Source organism: Panthera leo, chromosome A2, assembly GCF_018350215.1.
Source record: "Panthera leo isolate Ple1 chromosome A2, P.leo_Ple1_pat1.1, whole genome shotgun sequence".
Classification (NCBI taxonomy): domain Eukaryota; kingdom Metazoa; phylum Chordata; class Mammalia; order Carnivora; family Felidae; genus Panthera; species Panthera leo.
The window spans coordinates 108,005,945-108,020,310 of NC_056680.1; the positions used below are offsets into that span (position 1 = coordinate 108,005,945).

General features: G+C 37.6%; 1 protein-coding gene across 1 annotated transcript in view; it reads right to left on the reverse strand.

The window, feature by feature from the left end:
* CRPPA (CDP-L-ribitol pyrophosphorylase A) overlaps positions 1 to 14,366 on the reverse strand; it is a 323,296-nt gene that overhangs the window by 204,745 nt on the left and 104,185 nt on the right. The window contains exons 4-5 of the mRNA XM_042919329.1: positions 10,272 to 10,376; positions 3,178 to 3,223 (exon numbers count right to left, since the gene is read on the reverse strand). Of these exons, the coding sequence (XP_042775263.1) occupies positions 3,178 to 3,223; positions 10,272 to 10,376 (151 nt within the window). The remainder of the gene's footprint in view (positions 1 to 3,177; positions 3,224 to 10,271; positions 10,377 to 14,366) is intronic.

Sequence of the window (14,366 nt, forward strand, 5' to 3'; positions counted from 1 at the left end):
AGAGAAGACAGTTTGAACAATCTCTGCATAAGCAAAAAAAGAGGCAACAGCTGCATTAAGAGATAAACTACTGAAGACAGAAACTTGTAGTTTAAGAATTTATTTTCTGTCTTAAAGCAGTACTTGCTTAGAACCCTTGATTATTTATTCCAATATGGACACAGTGACACAACTTACATCATTAAGTTCTTGGAGAACCAAGAGATGATACCCATGAAATGCTTTAAACATTGTCTGACACAAAGTTAGTACCCAATAAATGCCATGTTATAGTAGTGTCTAGAAAAATATTTTGAACAGTTACTAGGAAAAGGCAAAGAGATGAGTATGTAGCTCACTCTACTATATACCGTATTTTATTTTGCAATTTTAGTTTAAAAAATCCAAGGGTATTCGTTGGCCTATGTCACACATGTTTGTTTCTCCTATCAGGCCTCAGAACTAGAATTAGTGCAAGTCACAAAGGTACGTAGCCATTTCAGGTATGCAAACAAGCATTTGGAGCTGATAAAGTACAGTAAGACTTCAAGCTCTTAATGCAGTAATAATATTATCTGAAAAGAAATGATCTATGAAAGACTCAAGAGCAGCCTAGAGGAATGTTTCCAGAATTTAACATACAAACTAACGATCCAGAGTTTTTGTTAAAATTCATATTCTGATTTAATGTGGTGGGGTCACACATTCTGCATTCGAGTTTTCAGGTAACCTCAACTTTGTTGATCTAGAAGCCCACACTGAGAGTAGAGGAGGCCCCAGAGCAGTGGCCCTCCCAGTATATCCACAACATCACAATCTCCTAGGAAGATAGAAATGCAAACCCTAGAGCATAAGGAAAACCTTGGAGATCATTGATGAGCTCTTTCCATCCGGTCATATTAGTTACTCTGAGAATAAAAGACTACTTTTTTAAAAAATACTTTACAAATAAAAATAAGGGTACCTGGGTGGCTCCAACAGTTAAGTGTCCGACTTCAGCCCAGGTCATGATCTCACAGTTCATGGGTTCGAGCCCCATATCAAGCTCTGTGCTGACAGCTTTGGATTCTGTGTCTCCCTCTTTCTGCCCCTTCCCCATTCATGCTGTGTCCCTCTCAAAAATAAACATTAAATTTTTCAATGAAAATAAAAATAAAAATAGCACACTAAAACATGTTGTGTAAATAAGAAAAGCAATTTATCTCTATACAATTTCCAAAAGTATAATCCCTACAATTATACTTCAAATGTAGACTTTTATAAGAATCCTGATCTGATAAACACTAGGCAAATATAATTTGTAGAATCCTCAGTAGGACCACTTACCACCTACTCACAAAGTAAGTCATGTCCATTTTACCTAGGTAACAAAGGTATGATTGTGTAAGGAAACCAGACTAGTTTTCTATTTCCATGTGCTGAGAGCATAAGTAACCACATCATGGTTTAGCCAACTTGTCCACAGTAATGTTTACATAATGCCTGCTTATTGTGTAAATACATGTCGACATTTTGATTTACAACTATAGATGATCTGTTTGCATACACAGATACACAGATGTATAAATAATGGTACATTAATGGTTTGAAACACAATATTCTTGAAGGACAAAAACCTTAAGGGTAAACTACAAACATACAATGTCATGATCAGAGAAAAGATTTCAGTTTTGTGAATGGGAAGCCAATTGATAATTCAAAATTTGGGGAAAACCTACTTAACAAACGGATGCATTGAGAATTCAGATACGGCATTTTTTTTTCAACTTCCAAGCTTGAATACAGATGTTCAGCTCTCAGTCAAAACCTAAGCACACAGGTCAATCCTTTATTTCAAAGGAGTCAGTAAAAGACTGTAAAGCACCACACCTGCTTCAGGATTAGCACTGTAATTTTTGCTAGGACCACAGATTTTTTAATTTGTTTTAATATTTATTCACTTTTGAGAGATAGAGCGTGTGTGGGGGAGGGGCAGAGAGAGAGACAGAGACAGAGAGGGAGACGCAGAATCTGAAGCAGGCTCCAGGCTCTGAGCTGTGAGTACAGAGCCCAATGCAGGACTTGAACTATGAGATCATAACCTAAGCTGAGGTTGGACACCTAACCGACCCAGCCACTCAGGCGCCCCTTAGGACAACGGTTTTCTAACAGTGATTCTCTCAAGATACATCTTAGATGTTGCATCCAGGGGAAGAGTATCTCAGGTGCCTAGTGAATACAGGCCAGGCATGCTGTTCAACAACCTACCATGGATCAAACAGTCTCCACCACAAAGAATTACCTGACCTCAAATACCAAGGGTGCTAGGGTTAAGAAACGCTGATTTAAGTAACTGAGGCTGCCAAGATACACACTCAACGTGCTTGGTGCATCATCATTGCATTCCTAGCACGGTGTTCAGCACAACAACAAGTATTTGTTGATAATCAAATAACTACCTTAGTGTAGATGGGAGACGAAAAACAATGATAAAGGGGTTATTACACGTGTAGTATCTAAATTCCAAAACAAAATCACAGTTATTGTCAAAACTGAAAAGAAATTTAACAAATCATCTAGCTTTACTTCTCTAGTTGGGGGAAAAATAGCTTCATACGAACATGATATACAGTGTACTAGTGTGGCAGTGTTATAAGGGTGCAGTGGAAGCTGGGCCTCTTCGTAAAAGTAAGTATCCTAAGTTAATTAAAGTCAGTTTTTACTTCTAATAGTATAAGGATACCATCCTTTTCTTTTAATTTTTTTTAACATTTATTTATTTTTGAGAGACAGAGACAGACAGAATATGAGCAGGGAAGGGGCAGAGAGAGAGGGAGACAGAAATCCGAAGCAGGCTGCAGGCTCTGAGGTGTCAGCACAGAGCCCGACGCGGGGCCCGAACTCACAAACCGCAAGATCATGACCTGAGCCGAAGTTGGACGCTTAACCTACTGAGCCACCCAAGCGCCCCAGGGTCCCATCCTTTTCTAAGTATTTCCTCTATAAAAATTAAAACTAATGTGACATAAATAATAAGTGATATTTCACAAGCAGGAAACACAAAATGTAATTGTTTTCCAAAAACACCAAATCACAGACCTCTGTGGCCTACAGGCATTTATACTTCTGAGAATTCTGGGATTTAAAATGTCATGAGAAATTCTAAACTGGCTTACATTTTTGAAACACAGGAACTGACAGTCACAAGGCCAAACATACCCTTAATAATCGATTCAGCTGCATACAGATCTCGTTTGTAGGTCACCTAAAGGACCAAAAAAAAAAAAAAAAAAAAAAAAAGTCATTAGACTTAACAGACCAGGAAGGAATGTGAGAGCAATAAAATTATGCCCCAAAGGAAATTATTATGGAGAAACTATGAACACATACTATGGACAATTTATAAATTATAACAACATTACCAAGTTCAGAAAAATATATTCTATTTCTGCAAACTGCTTAATATTGGATTTTAGATCTTCAAATTGAGATATTATGTGGCAGTGGTTACCAAAATCTTATTACTATAATTCAAATACTATTTCCAAGACAACGTGGTAGTGTTTAAATAAAAGCACCAGCACTGGAGGTTATTACTGTTTCATAGTAAAGTTTTATGGCGTAAGGAAGGAAGAAAAGTATGTGTAACAAAAAAATCACAAAATTGCATTTTTAGTTCAAATGAGATGATTCTCAAAGATTCATTCACATTAAGGGGTGCCGGGTGGCTCAGTCAGTTACACGTCTGACTCAGCTTGAGTCATGATCTCGCGGTTCACAAGCTCGAGCCCCGCATGCGGTTCTGTGCTGACAGCTCAGAGCCTGAAGCTTGCTTCTGCGTGTCTCTATCTCTCTGCCCCTCCCCCACTTGCACACTCTCTCAAAAATAAATTTTAAAAACAGATTAATTCACATTAAGAGAGACTTCATTCTGAACGGAGATCTTTATGTAGACAAGGTTCACGTTTCAAGCTTTTTATTGATATATGCATCTGATAGAGACTAGATGGTACCATCATGTACATAAGAACAATCATTATCTTTCCTTGAGAACACATATATATCCTCCTTCTAACTGTAACCTGCTTTAGTCCAATGGCACATACTTCCCAGAACACAGCCATGAGTTCAAATAGAGCCTGTCAGGTGCATGGGTCTGCAGAATTAGTTCTCACGTCAGAATTGAAAAACCTAGAAGATAATGTACTACATTGATAAGTACTATAAGCTTAGGAGCTAGTTTACCATTAAAGTACCCAGATGATTTTGATGAAAAGGGTCTAAAAACACACTTTGAAAAATCCTTAACAAATTAGTGCATTTCTGTATCTGTTACTCATACTTTTTTTTTTTTTTCCTTCAGATTATCTCATAACTAGACTTCTATAGAAACTGTGTTCAGTCCAAGTTGCTCAGGGCACTTCTACTCAAAATAGACTCCCCTGCTATGCCTTTATCCTGGTAGGTAAATCCCGGTGCAAAACTATACCCAAAAATTCAAAATTAAAGCAGTAGCTAACAGGGGTGCCTGGGTGGCTCAGTCAGTTGAGTGACAAACTTTGGCTCAGGTCATGATTTCATGGTTCGTGGGTTTCAGCCAGGAATCAGGCTCTGCACTGACAGCAAGCAGCCTACTTGGGCTTCTCTCTCTCTCCCCCCCTCTCTCTCTCCCCCTCCCCCACTGGCTTGCCTGCTCTCTCTCAAAATAAATACACTTTAAAAAACAAACAAAAAGTAGTAACTAACCTAAGATAGAAAGCCGCTTGAGCCTTCAACTAAACTATTAAATTCAAATATGGCATTGCTACATTATTGCCAAAACAAGCATATACCAACCAAAACTAGTACGATAGTTCCTGATCCACAATATAATTCCATTATCTGGATACAAAACAGATGTATTCACCAAATTAAACACTATATTGATCTCATTCATTCATTCAACAAATGTTTATCAAATAACTACTGTGTTCTAGGTCCTATTCTGTTTTGGGAATAGAGCAATGAAAAGAATGAGCAAAATGCCTTAACCTATGAAAACAACATTTTGGTGGAGAAATTTTCTTAGAAGAAATGCATCAAGTAAGTTCTTCTTCTGTGTTCTTGAAAACCCAAAGTCAACTAGGTATCTAAAATCAGGCTTCAATATTTGTAATTCAAATGAGACACTAGTGTTTTTCTGTAATAATTTTCTGCTGCGTAGGGCAAACTTAGACCTGGACTAGGAAACAGCCTAATTACCATTATTCATTTTGTATTCTTTCCTGCTATAAGGAATAAAACTGCATTCAAAATTAAAATAGAGGAACTCTGAAAGTACCTTATACTGTTGTTTTTTTTTTCAAGGAGATTTTAATGACACATTTTTTAACTTACAGAAAAATTGGTCTCAAATCCTAAAATCCCTTTTCTAGCATTCTTGCAACACTTAAAAGTTTTGCATTGCAATCAATCTTAGTAAGACACACATTTTTATCACCTAAAGGTCCTTTCTCCACTATTATTAAATCATTAACCGTATAAACAACAAAGACTCCTCCATTTACTTTTGTCTACTCTTTCTTGTAGGCTGTGGATACTGACTATACACAGATTAAAGCTTTTATTTTTTACTAATATCTTCTACATAATGCCTTACATCTACTACTTGAACTCCACTTCTCACCAAACACAGATTTAATGAAAATAAAGTACATAATGTTTCTCACAAACTCGTAAAATACTGCATTTAAAAATAGCTTTCTTTTTTTCCTAATTGAAAGTTAACGTACTTCAAAGGGAACAAACAGTACTGGAAAATGCTGTAATTCTGAACTGATGAGTTATACTTTTTCTGTCAAACTTTTACCGTAATATGGGTTGCCCTTGCCTTATTTTTTTAATTTTCTAAAGTTCATTAGATCAGTTTTGAAGTTGATTTCCTTCTGTCAGCATGATCTGTAGTTTTCCTTTGACCTTGCACAATGTGTTATGAAAATTCGTTACTTTAAAACATCAACCCTTAAGTGAATCAGAGGATTGAGGCTCTCTTCCATCACTCATTTTCACACCGCTCAGTAGAGGCTCAGGAGCCGCCTGAAGACCAGGGCAGGTGCTCTGTGCGCCTGAGGCTCAGGGCCCCGCATGTGCCCCACAGCTATCCATTTCTGTCTCTTTTCTTTGTGCTTCTGTGCAGTATTTCATCTGAGCTAAGTGTGTAACTGCAGGAAAAAACTACTCCATGGAAAAGAAGCTTGAAACTCAGAGCCAGAGTGATGGTCTTGTGGCTCCGTGGCCTGGGCTCCCTCAGCTGCCTCAGGGTGGGTCCCCAAGACCACCACCATCACACCTACTTGTGTTGCTCGGTGTCAGCACTTGATGTAGGACTTTAGATTTCTCAGTGCCCAGTTCAGTTGGCCACCATCTTCGGTAAATTAGAGAACACGTAATCCCTATCTTTCCCATCTTTTACCTTGTAAGAAAATGAATATGTCACTGCAATGATTAGAAGCCTGAAAACAATAAATTTTAAAAATAGAGTATGGTGTGTTATTAGACACAAATTTGGATTTGGGGATATATTGATTTTATTTATTTCATCAATTGGATCTATCTGAAGATATTCTTTCGTCTACACTGGATGACTAGATGAAAACCTCTGAAAATAAACAAGGTCACCGCATTGCATTTTTGAAATTAAAAAGAAGTGAGACTATTTTGTTTCTTCTGTTTTAAACAAAGATGGCAGAACATTTGGATCTTAAAAAAAAGTGGGGGGGGGGGGTAGTTCTCATCAAAAGGATTCCTGAAAAGTCAGTTATTCCAGTAATATGTGATGACTCAAACAATTCAGAAGCTCCTCCTAAACAAGTATTTTCAGACAATGGAACACAGTTGAATTTCTTTAATACCTGGTTATAAATCTATTATGCCTTAAGGATAGTTCTAACATTTAAAAACAAAAAACCTATTCAATTAGTCTGTATAGTGTAGTGAGCATGTATTTAAATATATTGGGACAAAAATATGGTACAATTATAAACTAAAGGAGTAGAAGTTCTTGTCTACTAGATGAAACTTTGTAAAAGTAATAATGTGTTCACTAAGGCCTCGCAAGGCACAACCCCTCAAGGGAAAGGGAGAGAGCCAATTCCTATTCCAGAAATCAGTCCTGTTCTCTTCTTTGTCCCAGGGAGTGGGGGGACATCCTCTACCCTGCACGGTGATTTAAATGTTTCCTCCAGGCCACAGAGGCGCTACTCCAAGAGAGGTGGCCTAACTCTGAGCATTTACTTCTTGCATTTACTTTTACAAAAAAGTATGTAAAATACAAAATGTCCCTCTTGGGATTTCTGGTGGCAGTTCAAAGAGTTCTACATGCAGGCATGAGACATGCCTAGTCACTCCTCACATCACGGTAGGAGACAACTCCCTGACTTCTGAGGGGTAGGGAAATGTATCCTAGATCCATGTTTCAGAATCCTCCCTTGCCTTACTTTTTTATGGTTGTAAAATGCCTCCTGAAATGCATTTTTCAGCCTGTCAAGATTTGTGAATCACCTGCCAGGTACTTGGCTCAGCCATCTGATTCCAGTATCAGTTTTAGCCTCCTTGTACTAAATATTCTTTCAGATCTAAATTTTTACAAAATGGTAGCATCTTTAGTGCTAGTATAGAAGTAGAACACTAAGTTCTAAGTGTAGATTCCATTGCTTTGGTTTAAAGAGAAACTGAAAAACTTTTACGCAAACAAAATGCCAGGACCTCAAAATTAAATGAGAAGCCTTTATACTGAAGACAGTTCACACAATGTCATCCAGATGCTCAACAAGGTGATACCAACAGCTAGGAAAATATCAGCAACAAGAAAAAAGCTGGGGGTGGGAGTTGCGGAGGAAGACAATGAGAGACAGGAGGAAGAGGAAACATAGAAGCTGCAACAACTACAGTATTTGTACTCAAAATAATTTCACCTCAACAGAAGACATGTGGTATCTATAAAAGACATCCTCACTGCCATTAAAAGACTTTTTGCCCAATCCATTGTTAAGGACACTTTTAGAATCCAAGATCCCATTATTCAAACATTGTAAAGAAACGGGCTTTCCCCTATCCCTTCAGGTTTGTAAACTGATACTATAAGGCTGATCCCTCTGGGCCTAAGCTTGTGGAATGTTTTTTAGTTTCCCAGGGTTACCATAACCAACCACAAACTGGGTGGCTTTGAGACTATTCTCTCACAGTACTGGAGGCGGCAAGTCCCAAATCAAGGTGTCAGCAGGGCCATGTCCCCCTCTGAAAGCTTGATGTGTCAAAGAATGCTTCCAGGCCTCTTCCCACTTGGCTTTCCTGTGCCTGTAGAGGCAGCACTCCAGTCTCTGCCTCCATCATTAGTCACTGGCATCCTCCCTTTATCTCTCTCCCCCTTCGGCTATTCTTCTCTGTTGAATTCAGAGCCTACTGGATGACAGTAAGACCTCATCTTAACTTCATTAGATCTGTAAAGATGTTTTTTGTTTTAATGTTTATTTTTAGAAAGAAAGAGAGACAGCAAGAGCAGGGGAGGGGGGGGGGGGGGGGGGGGGGAGGGGCAGGGAGAGGATCCCAAAAGCAGGCTTTGTGTGGTCAGTGCAGAGCCCAAAGCAGGAATAGAACTCACAACCATGAGATCATGACCTGAGCTGAAATCAAGAGTTGGATGCTCAAGTGACTGAGCCACCTATGTCCCCTGTAAAGCTACTTTTCAAATAAGGTCTCTTTCTCAAGTGCAGGAGTTAAGTTAAACTTGAACATAAGTTTGTGGGGGACACAATTTAACCAGTAACAGCATCATGAAATGACTCACAAGGGGAATGATGAGAAGCACTTGGCAAGGCCAATCCCTGACTCTGGGCACAGACATTGGTGCCCATGAAAGGGAAGCCAAGCACCAAGATGTGAGCGCTAAAACTGTGTTGCTGGAGAAAGCAGTGAAATATGAGATTTCACAATTATTTTTTTTAATTGAAATAAATTGGTGAGGAACAAGTGGAAAATTTCAAGAGCAATGTGTTACTTTACTTTCATCTGCAAATCTCAGGGCACTTGACAAGTTTCAAAAAGGCTCTGAACACCCACAGAGATAGATCACCACACCCCCTAAGACATCAAAAACGAGGTCAGGGAGTGTTATGTTAACATGTTGTCTGCGAGTTTTCACTCCCTTCTCCCTCTGCCTGCAAATTAAGTTAGCACACAGTCAAAAGGGGCCTTACAGAGATAGGAGTCAGCATCTTGAACAAAACATCTACTTGGTAAACACCACAGTCCTCACAATATGTTCATCACCACCAGAGCCACATATAGAAAAGAATACACAGAATGAATAAAATATTTGCCTGCTGGATTGATGACATTTGGATACCCTTAAAAAAACAATAATACTGTATGGATCTTCTCCACCAGCCAATAATCCAGACATGCCAATATTTTGTAATTTCAGAACATTTCAAGTGTGTATGAGACAATCTTAGAATGCAGCAAGGCCCTTCAGTTTAGCGTACATAATACCTAATTAACTTAGTAGGTTTGCTTTCTGGTTTGTTTTCAAGTCAATGGGGAAATATGCCTTTGGATTCCAGAATAGATCGTTCAGTTCGACACATTCCCACCTTTATACAAACGAAAGCCACACTGTGAAACACTCCATCCTCCACAGGAAACTTTAGTATGAGAGTGTTATCACTTCATTCCCTCCAAAACAAAGAATTTGTCATTACGAGTCAAACCTTATTACATTCAAGAGTCCAACTGCTCACTGGGGCTATCAAGTGGGTCCAGTCATCCAGTCCACAGAGTCAGAACTATGGCAGATATTTCTTTAACCCAGTTAAGTTGGAGCCACCACCCCAGGGACCAGAAGGAAATGTTGCCACTGTGGGAAGCAGAGTTGCATCCTTAACCCAAAGCAGTGTAAGGCAACAGAATAGAAGGATATAGGGAGAGAGAAGGAAAAACAATGAGTAAAACCATCTTATCAGCTAAAATGGAATTTATTTGAATAAATTATCTCCAAGTGAATTTTCTTAAAACAAGGAAATAGAAATGATACCATACTTTGATGGCTCAGAAAGCCCAGTGAAACTCTGAATGCCTTTAATGTATACATACATACATACACACACATACATCAATACCCTTTTTCCTCAAAATATTCTTTCAGTATGAAACCACATATTTTTATACCACTTCTCCATTTCCTGAAGCAGCCAGAAAGTGTTTACACTTACAGAATGGGTTTTAGGAATGATATACAAGCATAGCCAAGACCCAGAGCAAAACACCAACTCCCTTACCTTCCAGAGGTCAGGTGATCCTTCCACAAGTTTGGCTTTAATGTGACCATATTTTAGAGCCAACTGTAAACATTCAGTTCCAAATTCCAAGTCATAGTCACTACACTGGATAGAAAAAAAAAAAAAAAAGAAGAAGAAGTTGTTTCAACATATTTTAAGTACAACTTTTTTTTAAATTACATAATCAATACAGAAAAGATAGGGCCTAGAGAACTCATTAACTCTTTGATTAGCTACTTATTAATTGATTCGGTACTTATTAATCACAATACACAATACACAATAATTTTACCTGTGTAAATTTTACCTATATACACTATAGGAAAGTTGTAATCCCAAGTTTTAAACTTCCTCAATAGTTTTAGGGGTCAAATAAACATAATGCTTTCCTTCCTTTGATTATAAGCTACCCTTCCAAGCATGTTTCTAAAATGTCTCAGAGTATGGCTGAAGATCCCTGTATCAGAATTTTATTTAACAAATACACGTATCCATCAAACTTCAACTCTGCTATTTATATCAACATATTTGCAGGTCACAGCTCTTGTTCATTTTAATATTTTACTTGTCAACATATCATTTTCAAAAATGTGTATTTTTATTCTTAACTTGAAAACATTTCAGTATTCCATTATTAAACAGGAATGGAAAAGCCTCTCATAAACTTAGCAAAATACAAGCAACATTTTTAAGCATTTCAGGCCAAACTATTAAAATGACTAACAATTCAGGTGAATAATACTGAGTGCCGATCATGTCCAAGCTCTGTATTACATACCAGCACATAAAGATAAATGAGACATGTTATTATGTCCTCAAGGAACTCACCTCTTAAAAAGGAGGCTGATCTATATAACAAATATTTTGCAACAGAATGTGATAAATACAACACTAGAAGTATATCTATGAGTAGACCAGGAAATAAAATACTTAATTCTGTGTAAAGGCATCAGAGTAGGCCTTTCAAAGGAAATGGTCTCTGATCTCACTCTAAAGACTGAATACAATTGGAGGAGAGAGGGATACCTTTAAGAGAAAAGGTGGCATAAAAACATACCAAAGTTTCAGACATCTGATAGATTTGGATTTTAGAATGAACATACCCATGTAAAGAAGACCAAAGAAAGGCCACAAATATCAGTATGAAATGCAGCACTTGTTGCCAAAGCTGTACTGTTGTACTGGCGATTCCAAAATCCTAGCTATAGTGGTTTGGGAAGGTAACGGCGAAGAAAATAGAAGCATCAAATATACATAGTCCCAAGTTGACTAGGATGGTCTCAGCTTCTATCTTCCATTTTGATACACTTTAACATGACAGATTTCTTAGACATTATAATCTTTGAAAAGTATTACCAACATTAGTTATATGCAAATAAATGAATTTGTTAAACCTCTTCTTAGTAATTCCAGCATCTGGTCTCATTTAGCAGTACGTGAGATGTATGTACAGTCAACAGAATGTTCTCTTTAACACATGGTTAAATCTGAAAGATGACCAGTATTAGCCCTTTTCTTGACTCTTTTCAGAAACAAGATATTTACCACGTTTGTGGGAAGACTTCAAAGTGCTCACGAAGTGCATACTGAGAGGAGACCATAGGAACAGGTGTTCCCTCCTGTCTTAGGTGGTACAAAGAGAATTACTGGATGCTAGACTCTTGCTGGCCACATATTGTACCATGAAAGATGGCAACAGCCTACAAAGTGTATGAAGTCTTTAAGATTCCAGCCACTAGGGCCAATGAGAAACAGAAAATTCTGGGTCAGGTATATAGGAAATATATACTAGAAACAGAGGCTGAGCCATCTTGACAAAAAGAACAGCCTGAATTTGTCATTCATTGTTATAGACTAATATTACAACTATTTATGAGACTTTTGGTAATCTTTGCAATAAAATTTACTGTGGGGGTAAATTCAAAACTACACATGCCTAATGACCAATTAAATTTTGAATTTCTACATTTCTCGCTAACACTGATTAGGATTTCTATTTTTGTGTAACATATGGAAAGCTGGAAGAAGTCATGTTCTTTTCTGAAGAAAAAACAGATAAGTTACCAAAGCAGAACTTTTCTTGAATCCACCAGAGCCAAGGTCACAAGAGGACCAAGCATCCTTAAATCTAAGAAAAGGCAGGCCTCCCCCAAGGACAGAGAGAATGCCATCACCAGCTTACAGACAGTACAACAGAAGAACAAGAGACATCAGGTGTCATACAAGCAGCTAAGAAGAAATAAGTAGAAAATTTCAACACATTGCTAAGTACTGAGTGGAGGTGAGTAGGAGAATATAGAACTTCTGGGAGCCACATACTCAACAGGAACTTTTACACCCCTGCAGGCTCCCCTTGTGCAACCTACTACTTTGGGCTCATGAATACTATATTATTATTTGAAGGTGACCGTGACTACACATACATTCTGAAGTCAAGACATGCACTAAGTATTTTTAAGTTAAAAATAAGAAATCAACAGTGATAAGACAGAATCTTTAAAATAAAAAATTAATATAAAGGCAGGCAGAAAAAGAAACACAACAGATGGAACAGAAAACAACTACCACAGTGGTAGATTTTTACATTAAGAAAGTTAATCAGTGTGTAATTGCTGAAAATTTAGATCTTTATGATTCAGCATGGGAATCATAGTGATATCACTGGTCACAAAAAATACACACACATACACTGATGCTAAGAACCCTCTGCCTCCATCAACCTGCAGCCCAAAAGAATGTCAAACAATATTCTTCCTAGGCAGAAGCCCTGAGGACACTGTCAGAGATCCCCAAATACAGTCCATCTCAGTCATGGTTATAATGAAACTCAAAGTCAACAAGCTCCACCTACAAAAGCCAGCAAGTACAGTCACCCAACAGATAAATATGACCAGAAAAAACAGATTTAACTGAAAACCAAGACTAACATGAAATCTAAAGTCAAAAAGGCAAAAATTAAAATGTTTACAGAAATTATGCAGTAAGAAAAAGGACTAAAGCATGATAAGGGAGAAAGTGTTTATAACTATAAAATAGGGTAATATTTAAAAAGCTGAAAACAGAGAAAAAAACAGTGACCACAAAGTCCAATATGTTAAAAAAGAAAGAAAAGAAGAAATAAGAGTCAGAAGGGAAGAACACAAAAGAGTAGGAGAAAGATCAAGTGTTTCAAAAAAATTACAGTAATGAAGAACATGAGTTTCCAAATTAAAAAGTTTCAAGGAATGTAGAAGCTCATGAATGAAAATACACCAAACTCAATTAACAGCAGCAACAAAAGGTCTCCTATAAAGCAGGAGCCCAAATTGGTTGAGACATAATAGCAAGAATGAAAATTAGAAAAACAAAGGGATAGTTTATCCATAATTTTGAAGGTAATGATTGTCAACATAAAACTGTACTTCAAAAACACTTTTTCATCACGTTTGAGGAAAGGATATGGATTTCTACAAACACTGAGGGTCTCAACAGAATTTTAGTTCCTCTGCATTCTCTTTCATTTTGAGTTTCATAGGCTTTGCCTTTTTAGAGCAATTTTAGGTTTGCAGCAAAAGTTAATAGAAGGTATACGTATCTCCTATATACCCTCTATCTCCACATACAGCTTCCCCCATTACCAAAATTCTACACCAGAGTGGAACATTTGCTAACATTGGTGAGCCTACACCAACACATCATTATCACTTCAGGTCCCCAGTTAACACTAGGATTCACCCAGTGTTTTTACATTTTATGAGTTGGCACATATGCGTAATGTATTTCATCATTTTGGTACCATAAAGAGTATTGTCCCTGCCTTAAAAATTCTCTGCACTCCTTCTATTCATCCTCCTCCTTGCCTCCAACCCCTGGTAACCACTGAATTTTTCCTGCCTCCATAGTTTTGCCTTTTCCACAAGTCATATACTTGCACTCACAGTACGTGGCCTGTTCAGATTGTTTTGTTTTGTTTTCACATAAAAGCATGCATTTAGGTTTCTTGTATGTCTTTCATGTCTTCTTCAATCATTTTTTAGCCCTGGGTAATATCCCATTTTCTGGATATACCAGTTTATGTATGCATTCACCTTTCTGGCTTGCTTCCAAGTTTTGGCA